Source organism: Melanotaenia boesemani, chromosome 20 (genome assembly GCF_017639745.1).
Source record: "Melanotaenia boesemani isolate fMelBoe1 chromosome 20, fMelBoe1.pri, whole genome shotgun sequence".
Classification (NCBI taxonomy): domain Eukaryota; kingdom Metazoa; phylum Chordata; class Actinopteri; order Atheriniformes; family Melanotaeniidae; genus Melanotaenia; species Melanotaenia boesemani.
Genome location: NC_055701.1, coordinates 18373179 through 18392978, shown reverse-complemented (window position 1 = coordinate 18392978; position 19800 = coordinate 18373179). Strand labels below are relative to the sequence as shown.

The following is a 19800-nucleotide window of genomic DNA, read 5'->3' as shown; positions in this document are numbered from 1 at the left end:
ACACAAAATTCGGATTAATTTACGATCTACTAATTCTTGAAATGTCAGTATGTGTAATTGAACAAATAATGAATTTGTTGTTTTATGGTAAAGTTTATTAGTTAATATTCTAATGACTTTCTTTTGTAATAAAAATATTCAATTTGTATTATTTTTGTTTTTTTCCCAAACCACAACACAGTATGCCATATATGGTACAATTAATCAATAATATAATATAAATAATGACGTTTGACATAAAATGTCTTTCGTTTTATTCAGCAATGCAATAGTTTGACATTTTATTTTTGGCAGTTTATGTGAATTTTCGAGTTTAGTTTATTATTAGCTAACTCAGGAGAATTTGGCTTAAAGAACAGTTTCTATGGAAATGTCAATAATTTAGATTTTTCTATTAATTTGTTACACAATTTCTAAATATAATGCATTTAGTTATTACAATATGGAGATATAATTTGTTGGAATCAAACCACTTTTTTTTATCTGAAATTCAAGTTCCACTGAATCCAGAAGCTGCTTCAAATTGTCCTCCTAGGGTACATTTCAGTAAATTAAATAACAAACATAAATCATTTAAATACAATAAAAACAACAGTGGCCCAAGTACAAAACCCTGTGGCACCCCACAAGTAACCTTCAGCAACTCTGTTAATATGTACAAATTGATACCTGTTATCCAAGTAACTTCTCAGCCAACTGTGGGCGAGTCCCGTGATACCATACCGATATAATTTAATTAGGAGCAATTTATGATCCACAGTATCAAATGCTTTCTGTAAATCCAATAAAACTGCAACAGTATGTTCCCTTTTCAGTAATTTGTTTAATAAAATCCATCAGTGCCAGTAGTCCAGAGTACAGACTGATTAAACTGTATCCCATTTAATTTTTCAGAAGATGCTGATAGAGCTTATCTACTTTCCATCCAATTTTTAACTGTCTGCCCGTGTTTCATCTCAAGAGGCATAAATGCCGAAGATGTGTTTAAATAGATGTTAATTTCATCTCACTATTCAGTAACAGTACAAAGGAAAATGCCACTGAAGAAGCCAATGAGCTATCAGTGGTTCAAACCGAAGTGCACAACAGCCTGATTATCTCAAAACCATGTTTCATTGATCAGTTCATTGACTAATGATGGGGACCATGACACTGAGCTACTGTCCTTCTCATTAGGGCCTTATTGGCCTGTCAGAGGACTGTCTGCTCCGTGCACACGGGGCACTGTCATATCCACGCTGCGGGTCGATTGATGGTCCATTAACAGCCTATTAAACATGACTAAGTGAAGGAGTTAGGAGTACAATGTTGGGCCGATGGGGGTTTCCCACTCCACAGCGTGATTCTTGTGTCTGTTAATAGACTCTGGTGGATTGCCATTTTCAAGTGTTGTTGGCCTTTTATAATAGCATTGATTTTAAAAAAAGTCTGATGAGAGCTTTTAAAATATTGTTGGGGTCGGCGGGGAATACGTGCCATATGGAGGTATTTCTGTTAATATGTGCCACTTTCAGACAGATACATGTTTTTCCACTGAATTAATTTGGGTTATGTTGTCATTAGAGGGCTTTGGAGGATTAAGACTGATATAATGAACAGAAGCAGCAGGGAAAATATACTGTCCACCTAGTTCAGAAACTTTCTAAGAACCTAAATGTTCCCTCAGCCGCTTTTCACTGAGCAAAGATTAAACCTAATGAGAAAAAGCTGTTTGTCTTTCTGTTATGAGCAATAACACAATGTGTCCATAACACATTCTTATAACAAAGACCAGTGGTTATCCATGCTCGTCCTCTGCTATGATCAGATGATCAGTTTCTCTTCCATCAGCTTTTCCATCACCACAGCTTTTTTTTTTTTTTTTATATATAGCTCTGTTAAACATAAAATTCATCAAAGCTTTTGTCAACACAGAGAGGATGTCAACACAGACACCAAACCTAAAACATACAGAAATTTACCTAATCTGGACTATCTTAATCGTTTTATAAACAGCTTCATTGTAACAGATTCAATTTAACAGGTGAATGCCTAAAATGTCAGAAAGGCAGGTAATTGTTTAAAGAATAACATGCAACACCCTTTTCTCTGCCTGCATTTTCCCCTTTCATTGTGTGTGCTGTGCTTGCACACTGACAGTACTTTTCATAGCTACTGCGTATTTAAATCAGATGTCATGGAGTTCATCTGATAATAACTGACTGATCAAAAAGAGGAAAACTAAATCTGAAGAAAGTTGGGGTAGGAGGCAGCAAGATGTCTCAGACACAACTGAGCATGGCCGGAAACAGCTGGGTGGGGGGGGTCAGCAAGAGACCTGTATACAAACCCTGTCACCAGCCACACAGTACTTGGGTATGACAAAGGCAACTCCAAACATGTCAACACAGGTTGAGTTTAAAACTTTGTTGTTGCTCAATGATGGCATGAAACTTCATATAATTTTTGTATGTCCAAGGCGTCTTTGTTGCATGTGTCTAAGCTGTTTCACCCTCAGGATTGCAGGGCAGGAAGCTATAACAAGATCACCTGTAAAATTCTTTCAAAGAAAGTTGCAGGGGCACATTGTGTTTGTGTGTTACCCTTGGTTGACGTTGTTTCAGTCAGTACTATCAACCCACCTCTTAATCTATTACTGTTCCATTAACACCTAATCTTCATGTTGTTTTTATGCTAGAGAAAGACGGAGAAGTTCCTGAGAAATGTGATGCATAACTTTGTTTTGTCTTTTTTGGGTTTCAGGTTAGCGTTATATGTGTACGAGTACCTTCTACATGTGGGAGCACAGAAGTCAGCACAGACCTTCCTGTCTGAGGTAAGTTGGCTCAATTTGGACTCCCAAATAGTTTAGAAAGCACTGAGCTCAAACTGACATGTTAGAAACCTCGTTTTCATTCTTTGTCTGTCTGTGGGAATCACCTGTCTGCTTTAACTTCAACCTCTTGTTGAAACACGTTGCCTGAAAGACGGGCCGTGGTAACTTCTGAATGCAAAACAACTTTCTTCATTCCTAAGCTTTATATGACGCATCCCTGTTATTGTGCATGTTTAACAGCAGCATGCATTGTCATGCTAAACATGCTAAACACGATTACAGGCTGCAAGGTGTTGCATGAATTTTTTAAAAGGAAATCCTATAAAGTTACATCAGATCATGCTCACTGCCCACCATGGTAAAGTAAAACCATCACACTCTTCATTGTTTAAGGGCATATTAGACTTTTGTTGGTACTTAGGTGTTCATTAAAAGAAATATACCCCAGAAGCTCCTTTTTGGTTTCAAGGAAACCAGCAGTGAATTAGTAAATTATACAATGGATTCATAAATGTGTGTCAGATGTAAAAAGAAGAGGAGATGAGAGAAAATAAAAAAGACAGTAAGATGGACATCAGCAGAGCTAGAAAGATGCCAGTCTTCACATCAGAGGACACTGGCAGTTCAAGACTCACTGATTATATGTTCTTAACCCCTGAACCTGCACACATAATCCTCTCTATACTGGCCATAAGTGACTTTTGTTCTCTTCTCAGATTCGATGGGAGAAGAATATTACATTAGGGGAGCCACCTGGATTCCTCCATTCATGGTGGTGGTAGGTATCACTGTCAGTTTCTCCTAAATTAGTAGCTACCTTTCTATTTTTATTTTTATTTTTTTTCCCCCTTTTTAAAGAATGTTCCTTTTATTGCTTGACTGTATATGAAGATTTCCCAGCTTCACTTGCTCCCCTGGAACATACACTTGATAAGGCTATTGTGTTGGTCACTTTTCAATCCTGTAGCCTCGTTTGAGCATCTATTCTCATAATGTAGATAAATATTCATGTAATGAATTACTTGTAGGATACAAGATTTGAGTTTAGAGGCCTGGCTTCAGTGCTGATTAGAAGTGACTTCCGTGAGTGGAACGTCTGGCAGAGTCTGAGCCTTGGGGTTGACCAGACTCACAGAGGGCGTGACACCCCCCCCCCCCCCCCCCCCCCCGTCTTCACCCCTCGTCTTCACCCCTCCTCCAACTCTCCAACCTTCACCCCCTGTTTCTGAAACAATAGATCCAGATGGTTTGGCAATGGAGCCCCATCTCCCTTCCCCCTTCTCCCCCCATCACCCTTTGTTTGCCCCCCTCCCCTCCAACACCTCCCACTTTTCCCCTTTGTTCACATGGTAGAGGGCTTCTCAGCAGATTAACCCGTTGCATTCCAGCTTCCTTTGTGTCACCTCTCCCTCTCCTCTCGTCATCCCACTTACCCCCCTTTTGCTGTCATTTCTGCCCCTGGCTAAGATTTGACCTCAGTGGTCAACTCACCTTAATCACTGATCAGCGGTTTCACTTGTTTTTGGACTGTTCCTTTTTACGGGCACTAAACTAAACAGTGTCTTCAGACATTTCTCAAATCCTCTCACATTATGTGTCCTATTCCTCTTGGAATGGATTAAATTCTTCTCATCAAACAGTTCTCCACAATGACACAAAAATAGGCTCTTGGAGTGTTTTGTAATGTATTAAAAGAAAGATAATTAAATACTCCATTAACACAAGTATTCAAACTTTTTTTAATGACAGTTTAGCTCATCGTGCTCCTATCAGGGGTCCTTGATGCTTCTAAGTGCCTAATTTGCTTTATTAGGCAGAATTATAAAAGGCACACACCTGTCTAAACTTTCACAGTTGACGGTGTATGCCAAGTGAAAACGAAGATCATCCAGTGCATCAAAGAGAGGAAGTCATGTAGTCATGCTGGATAGCTCGCTGCCTCTTCTGCTGCTTGTACTGGAAAGATTTTTGTGAAAACCGCATTAGGTTTGAACATTAAGTAAAAACAGAAACTGAATAAATTTATTGTTGCTCCATAGTTTTTTTGCAGTGAATGAGCCAGATTTCCAATTTATAAGCCACTTACTCCTGCTGTTTTTTTCCTCTTCTTGACCAATGGTCAAGCGAGCAGTTATTGTAACTTTATGACGTTGTCCAGCCGGTTTGGTCAACTTGACTGAATTGCACTGTGAAAGAAAACCAAACCAGAGGAATGTGTGACACTTATTGAAATTCCCCACCCAATTGAACTGAGTACCTTAGACTTGTCTGCTAGACTCTTAACAGGTTGGGGACTTGGTTCAGTCTGGGGTTGCAGCATTCAGTCGGTCCAATTTTGCTTTCACACTGGTTCACTTAGACAAACGAACCAGATCTTTGGATTAATGTATTCTGTCCTTGCCTGAGTCAGTGCTGCATCAACAATTACTGAAGGAGATGAGAAGACAAACAACAAAAAAGGGCTGGTGTGATTGTGCCCTAAAGCAGCAGGATGGTGTATGAGAGCCTTGGTTAAAATGTAATACACTACCTGTCTTTATTACTATGAGAGGAGGATGCAACAAGCTGGTTTGTCTCATTTTCTTGTTTTGATAATTTACTTTTTCAATTGCTGCTTTTCATTCTGTTTTCTGACTTTTTTTCTTCGTGTTTGTTTGCAATAAGAAAAGTAGAATGTATTCACATGTATGATTTGAATTATGTTACAACCAGAGTTACTTTATCAGACTTTACAGCTAAACATTTTGACTTTCAGCTAATTCTTTGACATTTTACATCCTCACAGCTTCAGTTGCAAAACCTGCGTCGCTGCATTGTGTTGCTGAAGAATGCACTGCACTAAAACTGTGAATGTACTGTTTAAAAAAAAAAGATTATTAAGGCTTATTAATTTAAAACTCACAGATTTGTAATATATTCCTAAATGGTTCTAAAAGGTACAATATCTGTTATAACTTTCCCCTCAAAGGTTTTGACCTCTTGTTCAGCTGAAAAGCTTAAATCAAATGAGTGACAGACCGAGTTAAGTTGTTAATAGCATTTGATGTAAATATTCTTTAGCCATTAATCTATCCTCATATGATAAGACATAAATTTTACATTTTCCTCCTTTAAAGAACAATTAGAATAACTCCAAACAAACAGAAGAGTGACTAAAGAGCCAGATTTTAGGCATTCAACATGTATGAGGTGCCCAACAAGCCCTCTCAGCAGCTGTTTGCTTATGCAGAATTCCTTGGCATGCCTAAATGCATTTAACTTTAGCTGCATGTCCTGGTCAGAAGTAAATGAGGACCAAACGTATTCACAGCATTGTGTTTGCATTACGTTTGATTCATGTTAAAGTTGGTGTAACTGTATAAGTGTGTGTTCAAGATAAGGATGCAGGTAATGAGAGATCCATGCAAGTATGATAATGTAAGTATGTGTGTGCATTTTGAGTGAGTGAGAGGTTGATTGAGGGGGTGACACTGGCATTGTGTCCCTCTTAAAAAGAGGCTCAAGTGTATAAGAGGTGGTTTGAGAGTACTGGGGAGATAATGAGAGTGTGTGAATGGCTTATGAATAGCTGTTACACATGTGCTTGTAATTCTCTGTTTGGTAACCTCTGACCTCTTCTTCCCTCTTCATTGTAGTGTATTCTGGGATTTGTATTGTGCAGCTCCAGACCGAAGGGAGACATGTGAACACTCCAGTGAGGCAAAGGCCTTCCACGACTATGTAAGTGACAGACAGGTTCTGCAAACAGTTTTTTTTTACTTTTGACATGCTCTTGAATCAAACATTTATTTTAGGGTTTTTTTTATGTCTATCATTGCTGTTTGCTGGTGAATGCTACAGTGGTAACAACGGAGGTTAGTGTCCAATATCTGAGAATACAATTACTTGGCGTTGTAGAGATATGTATCCACCTTCCTCAGATACTAAATTCAGCTACTTTCTCACCATATTTGGATAGTTTTGACATCTTACTGAAAAGTTGTAAGTGATGGGATGCACAAACCATTTAGTAATTTTCCTTTTAATGAAACTAAAGCTTAATTTTCTATTAAAGCATGAACATTCCTAAACTTTTGTCAGGTCAGAGGACTTTTTGTTGTTCAAACAGATCTGAGAAATGAAGTGGAATTGGATGGAGCTTTTTGTATAAATACAGTCTGTCTGAAAGCTAATTGCAATATGTTCCATGTGGCCTAAATTCAGATAATAGAGGTAAATATTTATAGTGTTGCACTTTGTAGATGGTTCCTGTGTGCTCTTGTCTCAGAGACCAGTGGTTCTTGTCCAACTTTGAATATGGTTTGTTTTCCCACCAGCATCACTCTTTCCAACTAATGATGCTGATGCTTCCAGCAACCTCTCATACAATGGTTGTTAACCAAGGATACCTAAATCTGAATACTAAGAGACTGTAGTGGTTGTCCTTCAGTTCAAATGTTCCTCAGCTGACAAGACACTGAACCCATTATCATCACTTAGATGTGTATTTCTCACCTCTAAGTTTACTTGCATTAATAAACCAAGAAATTTTATCTTCAATTTGCATGGCCGACTTGTTAGTGTGATGTTTTATGGCCTGAATCAGTTCTCTTCAAGACTGGTCTGTTACATCCAATCAAGCTGCATTAGTAAGTACTAAAGGTTAAACAGCAATGCTATTTTCATATTAAACAACTCTGCCAGTAATATTTCTATCAGCAGGAAGTCAGGCTCTGACTAATTCTCTCATTCTTTCATTATCAATTAATCACTACTTTATTTACTTGATAAGTTTTTTCTTTTCCTTTTTTTGTAAATTCGAAGGAATTTTGAACATTCCTAAGATAATGAAATCTGTTACATCATCTGACCAAACACTCAAAATCCTAAAATAATCGATTTACTACAACATGAATCAGTGACAAGAGCCGTGACCAGAAATTAGTAACATTTGACATTTGCTTGAAAAATAACGTTGAATTTCCCCAGAATTGTTTGAAGACATAAAATAACTCATTTGGATCATAATTTGTGCATTTATGTCACAGGCATAGTTATAAAAAACAAAACATCTAAAAGAAGGGGGGGAAAAAAGTCAGAATTCAAAATTAAATTATGTTTAATATGTAAACATTAAACAGTCTTGGTGAAAAATTGAAGCTTAATTCTGTTCCTTTTAGTTTTTTGTTTTTTTCCCCCCTTCTAATTTTTTATACATGGTTGCATGGGCTCATCAATTTTTTAATTAGTAAACAACAAACTGTGACAGGTATAGCCTGAAAAAGAGCTACGTCACCCCAAACACCAATAAAATAAAAATAATAAAAGAAGATGCTTCAGAAGAATAGAAAAGGAAAGAAATATGCTTCATATAAAAAGTGAGAATTGAAGAAAAGATGTTTTCTGCTGTGTCGCAGATTCAGAGACGTTTCTATTGCAGTGATATAGTCTTTAAAGTAAGTAGAATCATAGGACTCTGCTGGAAAGTTTAAGGATCATTTATAAGTTTCTATCGTGCCCCCCAGTTTTAATTATTTCACTTGTTATAAAAGAACCAAGGATTCTCCAATACTTTCTTTTTAAATAAAAATCTTTTGAACTGATTATTTTACTGGGAGCGTTTCCATTAAAGCCTTGGAAGTACAGCTTTTAAAGTTGTGAGAAAATGAGCGGGACCTCTAGAATAGGATCACCAAAGTTGCTCTTCCCACTTCTGCAGCTCCATTGTTTTTCAAGAATATGGACAGAAAATCAAATCTTAACACCTTAGTTGTTCTTTCACGTTTTATGTAACGCTAAGGTCTGTTTATATTGTGTGTTTTCGTCAAGTGGGAAATGATTAAACGCCGAAGGAGAAATTCTGCTTTTCACCTCTGACTTTACAGGACTTTCAAAGGTCAAGGCCAGCTGACGTTCAAGACTTCATGTTTTGCCTTTGGACGATTGAGTGAAGCTGTTTGTTGTTCTCATGTTTACATTTTTACTCAAGTCTTGTCAACAAAACGAGCACGCTGTCTAATGATGATGTAAAGGAACAGATGTTTTCTTTTTTTCCTGCAAGTGTGAGAAGAAACTGTAACTGTATGCTGTTGTGCAAATGTCATCTGTTGTGATTGACACTGTAGTCTGTCTTCAGCCTGTCCCCTCTGACCAAGACAGTATGTCATTGCACGCGTGTGTGTGTGTGTGTGTGCTCTGTATAGTGTGGGGAGATAATGGAATAGAGTTCTAATCCGGTAATCCCAGCACTGGGCTGAGGCTAAGCCAGGGATTTGTGTGTGTGCGTGTGTGTGTTTAGATGAAGGAGGGGTTGGGGTGTGTGTGTTGGGGAGGGGTGGACGGGCTTGCACCCTCCTTCTAGTTAACCCTGTGTATTAATTTAGATGGGTGTGCTGCATGGTTGCCTGCTGTCTGCTCCTAACAGCGATAAAGCTAAGGAGATGGGACCTGTTCAATTTAGGCTCCAACCCCCTGAGGCCAGGTCCTCTATACTGGTTTCAAAAGATTTGAGCTGGTTAGAAACATCGAAAAAACAAAGACAAAGAAATTTCACCTTAAAAGAGTTTTATTGTTGTGAGGATTGCTAGATTGCATGCACACATGAAAGAAACATCAGAGTTTTTGTCTGTTGATTGCAGAATCTCAGCATAGGGCTTCAGTTGTTGTCCAGGCCTGAACGATACGAGGAAAAACATCTAATTGTGATTTTTCTGTCCAGTGTTGTGATTTTTAAATTCACAACATTTTCAAGGATTATCATCACATCTCAACATGAGCTGCTATGTATTCTAACAAGGACAGAAAGTTGAGATATGAACAGCTTCACTTACCAACTGCATGATGCAACATGTGGCCAAAACACTGAAGCCTGACGGTTACATTTCCTCTAGAACAGGTTTATGCTTTGTCCTTGTAGTAAAAACTAAACAGTCTGATGTTATTTATTTACACCACAGTGCATGATTTCTCTCTGCATTTCTGTACTGCACACAGCGGAGTTTCATCCCGATGCCACACACACTAGGTGCAGGTGTGCATGCTCCAACCAGCAGAGAAAGCATATAGGACAATATAAAGCTTCAACCAACTGAAAATCAGACTTGTTTTTTTTTTTGTTTGTTTGTTTGCTTCTTTTTTTCTTCCAGGGAGGTGAAGATTGAGACATTTGTGTTGCGCTGTACATGTCCATTACAGAGGCGCATTAATCTAACGTCATTGTAGTAATTTCTGAGTTGTATTCAACTTAAAACGAATCTAATATTGTTCGTAGGTTTTGTTAACTTCAACACGTTATTAGAAATCTGAAATCTTTGAATATTTAAAACGACTCCACGCAGTAAAACCGTCTTAATTTTTTTCATCAGGACATTTAAGAAGTTGGACTGTTTTCTGTCCTCCGAGTTTCTTTGTCATAGCGTTTCAGTCGTTTGTGGAAAATTAGTCCATGACGTGATTTCACAGCTGAGTGCAGTTGTCACATGGTGTTTAATTTAAACACACAGCCTACCTCGTCTTTGCCATGTCTTGTTAAGGGGTTAAACCTTCTCACCATGGGGGATGCGACGCCCACCCCAGAGTATGAGGAGGAAGAGTAAGTTGCATTTTCTCTGCAGTTTTGCACAAACGCCCAGTTCCTGTTCTCTCTGCTGAAGCTGCCTCCTCTCCACCTGGTAAAACCATCATAGAAGTTCGTGATGCTGTTGATAATCAATTTTCAGTTCCGCAATTTAGAAATATATCATTTCATATTTATCTTTGGGTGTTTGTGTTAATTGATCTCTCATTACATTAATTAAAGTTTATTTGCTTCATATCTGTTGCAGCTTTCCTTAAAATCGTCTCTGTTTCATTACAGTTAATTAATTAACTCTATGTGCTAAAGCTTGTAGAAGAATTGTTTAATTTCATCACATGTTAAGAGTGATGTTTTATCTCTCGATGTTGTGTTACTTGAACGGCTCTTACAACACTGTTAATTTTACCTGCAAGTTGTCTCCTGCTTTATTATACAAAGTGTTATTCAATTATTCAAACATCATGTTGCACATCACTGAATTAGATTTCATTAGATGTGTTAAACTAAGACTTTGATATATAGTTTTCATTTTCTAATTTGACATTATGAGTTTTTCTTTGGGTTTTCTTCAAGAAATTGGCCCACCAGTCAGACGCTATATCAGTTAAATTAGGTGATCATATAAACAATAGACTGGCTGCTTAAATATTTTGCCTGTGTTGCTTTGCATTTGGAAAATTCCAAATATTTTTTTTTTTCTGGTGTGTGTTCAGAGACTGAAATGAGCTTCTTACTTCCTGCTAGCTGGATCTCTTTAGTTTAAACTCTGAGCTCATAAGCTCTGATCACACCTTGCATTAACATGCGTCCATGTGATCCGATCACAAGTGAAGAGCTCTGTGTTTAAGTTTCCACTGGTAATAGGATGTGTGTCTGTTTAACCACATCAATACACCATCATGCACGGGTGGACCGCTTGTTTGGTCATTATGTCACAACTAGATTTAGTGAATTGGCTTTTTTTTTTTCATTTTTTGATTAAAGAAAACATAGGAATAATTCAGCAACCATACTTACTTTGTTTATCCGTCTTTTTGTTCCTCTGTGCTTCAAACACCAAAGGAGAGACCTTGTATGTGAATTACTGTAGTTGGCTCCAAACTTAGTGGTGGCTAATTTGACCAAAATGTGGCTGCTGTGGATTCAAATGGAGTCTGTTCAATGTGTATCAGAGTGAACAAAGAGCAGCATATGACAGTCCACAATATTAATGTATATGGAATGAAAATTAAGGCATTCTCTGGCTCTTGATGCCATGATTTGCAAAGTACCAAAGCACAAAAAGCCTTCGTTTTTATATATTTTTTGGCAAAAACAAATACCAAAGTCCTGCAATGGTCCAGTTTTGTATTCTGTCAGTCTGTACTTGAAGAGCTCAGTATTGGACCCCACCAGTCTGGGATATTTATCTGTACCTGCATGGGCCTATTTCTATAATCCTAGGAGACAATCCAGGATTAAACATATAGGCCGCACAGTTGTTCATATTAAAGTGATTTATTTTTACTTGTGCATGGACAGCCCTATAGAGATGAAATGGTTTGTAAAGGGAGCCGTTCCCTGCTTGGCGTGGAGCTCTTCTTTTTACCAAAAGGGACACATAATTTAAATGGTGAGCTTAATAGTTCACCATGTTTAAAACAAGGCCGTATTTAACCCTCACCATCAACATGTCATTCACAGAGCAAATATATTTGGTAAATTTTTTTTGTCTCTAAATTCCTTTTGTGAAGTTTTTTTCTCTGTTCTGTTTACCCTTTCTTAACACAACACCCTGCATCTGTCACTTTTCATACGCCTCTCTTGCATTTTGTGCAACCTCTGCCTCAGTTTCATGTTTTCCTGCGGCTCGTGGTTTCTCTGGCGCACCACCTCATCTGCATCTCTTGTCCCTCTTTCTGCGCTTCTTTTCTTTCCCCCATTCATCTTTACCATATCTCTTACCCTCTCCTTCACCTAACGCACCGATCCGCCCCCTCGTCTCACTCGGCTTATCACTCACTCCCTCGCTCTGTCTCCTCTTTAGTCTCACTCTTTCCCCATCTCTTTCCTGACCCCCTCCTCACCATCACCATCACCACCACCACAACTACTACCTCTGTTTCCAAGTGAAGATTGATCAACTAATCTAGCTTTTTACCCACAATGCAATGTCTAGTAGCACTGCGAAGAGAGTAATGACCTCAACACGAGACATAACATGTAGAATGGATATAATTGCGTTTTAAAACCCTTCTTTGATCTTTTTCCGGGTTTCTGGCTGAAAAGTTGTTTAGCTTGGGCCTGAGGAGGTGTTTCCAGCTCAGTCCAGGAACACAAACAGCTCACGAAAGAACACAATCTGAACGTTGGACACACAGAAGGAGATGGTAACAAGGCTGCAGCATTATAAGTCACTTTTTAAACCAGGCAGCTATGTATAGCAGGCATGTGATGCATTTAGGTCTTACACTAATAAACAACATTTGAGTCACTCTGTGTGTTCAACTTTGTGGAACGCACAGAGCAACAGATCTGCATACCTGCAGCACTCGGCACTGGTTAATTTCCTACATCCAGAATTAGCAAAAAGTAATGCAGACTGTACTGGTAGGAGAGCACAGGATCATGGTTAACCTTGTTTAAGCGCTGTAGTGTTGGCTGAGTGAATGTTGTGTCTGCAGCATGTCTTAGCACTGTCATCCGGCGCTTGTGCATATGTGCACACAAGTCTGTCTGTCTAGTTCAGTACTGCTACCTTGGCAGCAGCTTTTGTGGAAGTGTGTGTTTTCTGTGCTGGTTGTGCCAGTTTGGAGGAGCAGCTGGCTTTTTAGAGATTGTGCGCATTCGATTGTTGGGACATGATGGCAAGAGTAGCAGCCCTATCCTGTTGCTCTTTAGCAAAATGCACTGTTTTGGTTGGGTTGATGATTAGCAAGATCACCACAGTCAGCTATTTTTCCTGCCGTCTCCCATCTTTACTCCTGTTACACCCCCCCCCCCCCCCCCCCCCCCCCCAAACCCCCGCTATTTCTTTTCCTCCTCCCTGTGTGCGTTGGGGACAGCAGGTCAAGGAGACAGTGATGAGGTACATATCAGTGTGAACCAGAATGTAGATTAGTACCTCTCCAGGCAGGGACATGCATAAATACAGGCACACACTCTGATACATTTGCTGTCTCTTCCTGCCTCTCCCCTCTCTCCATCCAGTGTTTATGTCTCTGTCTTTATCCCTGTGAAAGGTATCAGGCGGAGGTCAATAATGTGTTGAGCACTATTGATCTGTCTGGTAGGTCCTACGGGTAAGAGAGGGAAGAAGGAAATGGAGAGGTAGGGATCAATGCTATTCTGTATAATCCATCTGCATACTGTGCGGTACCACCCAATCAGATTCTTAGTCTTTTGTTCTCTGATGGATTATTCATCAACATTGTGGGGTTTATACCGAGGACAAAAACATGCACCACACGGCTTCTTCACAAGGGGCCAAATTCTTGTTTTAGACATCAGATTTGAATGTCTTTAGCCTCAAAGTGATGGTAACATGTTTCACACAATCTTTTTTTTTTTATTAAGTCTAAATTAAGGCTGAGGGAATGTTTGTAATGTAAATCACAGAGTCGAGTTTTTCTGTTAACCTGCTTTTTAATCTAAACCAGATAACTTAAATATCAGAAGAGGGGGCAAATGATGCCTGCCTCTCTGTAACATAAAGATTTTAATTAGTTTATCTGCTTTCTGTGTTTCTTGATCAACTATTTGATCTATAAAATATTAAAGAACTAAAAAATGCACATTAAATTTTTCCAGAGCTTAAGCTGGCATCCACAGGTAGGACTTCATACATAATAGCTTCATGGGGCTGAGTGGATATTTTTTCCTTCATTTTTGTGGCTGTACTGGATTGTGGTCATCCAGGTGACAAAACGTGTAGTAACAGAGAAAAGGAGAACAACTACTGGTCTACTAGGATGCCCATTATTTTCTTATAAACTAATGAAGACATTGGGATTAACTGAAAAGGCCTTTTTATACGATAAGTTCAAACATTGGTTATGGATGTCATTACTAAAGCAAAATCTTACAAAACATGGATAAACTGCTGCACTGGGGAAGTTGCAGCATATTTAGCAAAAATAAAACATAGTTTTTAGTTTATAATGATATATTTCTAAACAATATTTTGCCTGTGAAACTATCACTGTATAGGTTTTAAAGGCTTTAAAGTAGAGCAGTCCCAAGATCGAAGCCAAATTTGTAATATTGTTCAAGTCCTCCACCAAAGTCTATCATCAGGATGTTGGCAGTGGATCCTCTGGTTCCTGTGGATTATGATGGTTTAGCTTCCATGAAATTTTGGACCAGCTAGTATGTGTTCAAGCAACATCTACACAAATAGCACATCATTTCGTTGTAAGCAGAAACTGTTACTGACCAATTTTACTCTCCTTATCTGTCAGTGAATATTCTGTCTGTGGCCACAGCTTTGACGCATACTTTATTACTTATATCCAGGTAACATTCAAAACCAGCCTTGTGCAGATGTGCCGTCTGGATGCTGTGACACTGTGTTTGTGTAACGCTTCAGGGGAAGGCCATTAAAATATAGTTTATGGTCTAAACAGTGTAAATATTCACAGGCATTTGAAAGTGTGTCCTGTGGGTTTTAATAAACTTTCAGCTCCATTCAGTGAAGGAAACATATTGTTATTCCTTCTTCATGTCTGGTGTTAAAAGCTTTGTCATTGTTCCTCTTTGAATACTCCTTGATCCACTCCCTTTTCCATACTTAATGCCAGAATAAGAATAATTGAACACGACTATGAAAATCAACTAATTAGTGCGGCATGTCTGCTGTGGATTTTTGTGTTTTCTTAGACTTGTTTCTTTACATAGAGGTGTGCGGTTGTTATTCCAATACCTGCAGGTTTTTTTCTGCAGAAATTTTGAGACGAAGTCACTTTTATGGACAATTTGCATTGTTTATTTATTTATCATTCATTCATTCACATTTTTCTCTCTCTCTCTGGCTGCATTATTGCAAGATTTTCTTTTCTTTTTTTTACAGTTCTCCACTTCATTGTGAGGAGATGAAATGGAAAGGTAGACGTAGACAGTACTGTGTGGTACCACAAAAACTAAAAAAGCACCGTTGGATCCTTTTGTATTTCCCCAGGCCAGTTGGTTTTAATAAAGTCCAACTGCATACTAAATCTACCTTCATTTTTGCTGTTGGCAACTGTGCTCAATTTGCACACTTTTTAGTTCACATTCATTTTTAGATTAGTAAACTTGAATGTATATGCATATAAATGATCAGTAATAGTCCATGATTATAAAAATTAGACCAGGGAATTGGTTTCAAACAGAAATCTTTCTCTTTGTTTAATTGTCGTCTTTGTTTTTTCTCCATTCGTCCTCATTTTTCCCTCTTCTGTCTCACTCCTGTATCTCCTAACTCACTCTCGATCTCACTCTCTCCTGCATCTTCTTATTCTCTCTCTGCGCTCCTGGAGCGGGGGATGCCAGGGGGACAGAGTGCAGATAGGACCTGTCGCCATAGCAACAGCTTCTGCAAGCTGCTGACACCCTACTGAGGGTGGTGGGGGGTGAGAGGAGAAGAGGTTGTGATAGGGAGGTATAGTACAAGGGTTAGGGCACAAGGAAGGTATGCATATGTCTGTTTCTCTGCCCACAAAATGAGTTTGTGGGGGTGGCAGAAGATGGGGGAGGGAGGGGGTCATTGATAGGATGAAGGATGGAGAGAAGACTGTACAGTGAAAGGGAGGGAGGATGGAGAGGGAGAGAAAGAAGCAGCCGACCCTGCTTCTTCCCCAGGGATTCAGTGGCCTGCTCATGTTCACAAGCAGAATTAGCATAAAGACGGGGGGGAGGTGTGTGTATGTGTGCGATTTTTCAGTTTTTGTTTGTGTTGGTTACAAATATGAGAAGGGCAGAGAGTGTTTTTGTGTACATGCGTGTAATTGGTTGTACGCCTCGCTGTCCAAGCATACAGTATGTGTCACATGGATGCAGTGTGTTTGTTAGGTGTGCATGCTGGTGAACCGGTGGATGTCAAAGAGTGTATATTTGTGAGGGCGACACCCTCCCCTGGGTCTTAAACCCCCTCCCTGTTCTGGCCTGTAGCCTGCGGTCCACCCCTGTCTGCTTCTCTGTACTGAAGGGCTGCACTTTATGAGGCTGTGATGCAACTCTTTGTGTGTCTGTGGGATTTTTACGTTTATGTGTTTGAGTCCTGGTGTGTGTTTGTTCCGGCCTGCTTATGTAAGCACTCTGAACATGCGTCTCCTTCTGTGCGTGTTGTCAAAAATACAGTTATATCTAACTCGCAGGCTGATTCATTCTCTTCCTTACTAGTCTAGTTTTTAGTTTTTTTTCTGCACGTTGTTTGACTTCTATAGAAAGGGACTGGTGGTGTTACATGTGTTTATATGATAAGCATAAGTTAAGCAGATGTTTTCATCAGGTTCCACTGCTGCAGATGTTTGTTGCTTCTGTACATTCAACCTGCATTCTCCAGATTTTAAATCCCATTCAATCCTTAGTAGGTATAGAAGTTGCACGTGTTTTGTTAAAATGTATTTAGCTTTTCATGTCTTGTGAAAAAAAATTTACTGTGTATGTTAAAGTTCTCAGTTAAAGAATTAAACTAATTATTTGATGTTCAGCTAAAATGAAATTTTGGCCCCCTTCTTTTGATCAAAATGTTAAAGAATATTAAGCTTGAACTTACTTTCTTTAGCTGCTTTTGTAAACCAGAATTTAATTGAAACTTAATTTATTTGCAGATGACTGGTTTCTTTATTTAAGTAGCATAAACACATATTTAATCTAATTAGTCTGCTTTGACTTTAAAATTGGCTCTCGCTCTTGAGCGTAGTGACAGCATCGTGTTGCACGTTCTCTTCCGCGGTTACCTCACAAATTCAGTGAGAAGCTCTAGAAATCCGGAAACGCGTAACCACAAACTGACCACACAAGGGAGTACTTTAGCGTAACCGCGCTGCAAGCAGGGGTGCATGTCAGGTCTGGAAGAGGTGTGACCAAAAGGCAGTGACTTTTAGAATAATAAATAAATAAAACTAAAATCACTAGGCCCGGGAAAAAGTTTTAACTTTTTAAATGTCGTGATGAAGACTATTCCATTCAGTTGAGTCACTCTAAATATTCTTAAAGTTCAGGGGCCAATTATAGTAAACTTGGCATTTATAAAAACAAAACTTGGAGGGAGAATGTTCCTACCTCCATGGCAACTTTGACCCTACCGTACGCACAAAATCTGGAGAACAGGAAACTGCGACACCAATGGCACATAATAAAATCAAGGAAATTATGAGAGATATTTGTGCAAAATCAAATGTTACCTGTCACATCACATGTTATATATTAAAGCTATTTGCAAAAAATGAATAAAGAGGTACATTTGATAATAATACTCATGAGTGCATATAGCAACAAAAGATGTATGTTATTAATAAGGACCTCAACTGCCAAAATATGTTCTGTCATTGTAAAACAAAACTTGCATGTTATAAAATACATTGAACTAAATGATAATGCCGACAATATGCTGCCAACATGTCCCAGACAAAATAATAATAATTGCAATTAAAATGACGTGGTCGCCGTACAAAGGTGCTTGTCAGTCAGGCTACAATCAGGATATTTCCCCCACCTGTAGCTATTCAAAAAATTGATGGTTGGATATAAAAAAGGCACCCCAGTCCGTGAAGACACACAATGGCCTATTTAGCACTGCTGGACAATATGACCCGAGACTCTGGAGTGAGCGGATTTTCGGAGACCAGCAATACTTACTGCATTGCCCATGAATGAGTTATGACTACTGTGTGCTGTGCTCTTGGACATCTGATCCTTTGGGCCCAGCACTACAGAGACCCACCAGGAGGAACCACCCCATGCCAGTCCCTCTGCAAGTACTGACGACACTGGGTTTTCTAGCAGCACTTTCCAGAGGGACCTGGCTGACAGGTAAAGGATATCACATCCAACCTTTAGCAGTATTATGCCAGGCGTGTCAGATGGCATTACTATTTTGTCACGTCACATTAACTTTCCTACAATGAACGAGAATAGGCAAGCAAAACAATGCATTTTGCAGGAATGTCCAGTTTCCCCAATGGCATCGCCACTGTGAAATAAAAAAAAAAGAAGTTTAAACCCAGAGGGAAATTTACAAATTGGAAAGTAAATCTGCTGTCATTAACCAAAGCAATTTCATTCTCTAAACGTCCAAATCATATGTGATTCAACATGTTGTTCACCAGTGTTGTGGCTCATTGGCCTGGGTCCATAGTAACTGAGGCAATTGCGGGCTTCATTTGCAAGGATGAGCGCCATATTCCGTTGTTACAGGGCTTAAACAAGGGCTTAAATAAAAGTAATGGAACCGCACTACATTATAGTGTCTTGCAAACATATTTCTGAAGAAGTCATCCCAAACATGTATCAGTCAGTTAAAGAAAATGGGAAAAGTAAGCTTTAGTCATTCATTCTAAGACAGCAGAGTGGGACGCAGACTGGTGGCTGGAACATCTAGAAGTGATGCAATGCTTATAAAAACATGCAATAGGTGGATTTATTTATTTTGGTTTTTTGTAATGCTTTTTAAAGAGTTGTCCTAATTTCTGTCAAAGCGGCCTTTATTTTCCGCAACTCCTAGGGCATCTCGTTAATAGTGTTGATTGTCACCACTTCCTCTATGAGGAAGATTTTTTTCAGCATGTTCTATCAGGACCTCAGTCTCACATTCTGAAAAAATCTGCTTCTTCCCTCTTTTCCTCTCCTGAGCCATCATGGAAATGATATAGACAAATATTTATGGACACCATAAGGGTCTGAACTCTCACCAGGAGAAGTGTGGGTGTTGAAACATCTTATCCATCAAGGGTGTGACGCCCTCAAATTCAGTGAGCCAGCCAACTCATCTTGTTGCCATTAGACACCTCTTTGTCTCATGGTCATAAATGACAGATGCTGCACATGCGTTAAATGTGTTCACATTTTTAACGCGATTAATCACATAAATTAGTTACCGCCAATAACACATCATATTTGAGAGGCTTACTTTTTGTATAGTGCAAACTCATTAAAAAATTATCTCAAGACACTATTAAAAATACAGTCCAATTCAGTCCAGTTTATTGGAATTCAATTAAAACAAATCCATTATATTATACACATTTGTCCCATTTATAATTGAGTTAATATCAGCAAAAATAAAAATAATTGCCTTATTAAGGAAATTGGCAAATCTTTAGATTTAGTTTCCATTCTGAGCATGCACAGGGTGCCCTTTAAATTTAAGAACCAGTCACAGAAAGGTTGACCAGTCCAATTATAAGGCATTGCAGTAGTCTAATCTTAAAGCAAGAAAAAGCATGGACCAGTTCTTCTGTTCATTCTGACA

At 38.9% G+C, this 19800-nt stretch overlaps 1 protein-coding gene across 3 annotated transcripts in view; it reads left to right on the top strand.

Annotated features, from left to right (window-relative positions):
- zgc:110158 (uncharacterized protein LOC553590 homolog) overlaps positions 1–19800 on the top strand; it is a 42954-nt gene that overhangs the window by 8239 nt on the left and 14915 nt on the right. For all 3 annotated transcript variants that reach the window (XM_041971202.1, XM_041971201.1, XM_041971200.1), the window contains exons 2-4: positions 2743–2815; positions 3532–3593; positions 6451–6535. In XM_041971202.1, coding sequence (XP_041827136.1) covers positions 2743–2815; positions 3532–3593; positions 6451–6535 — 220 coding nt within the window. The remainder of the gene's footprint in view (positions 1–2742; positions 2816–3531; positions 3594–6450; positions 6536–19800) is intronic.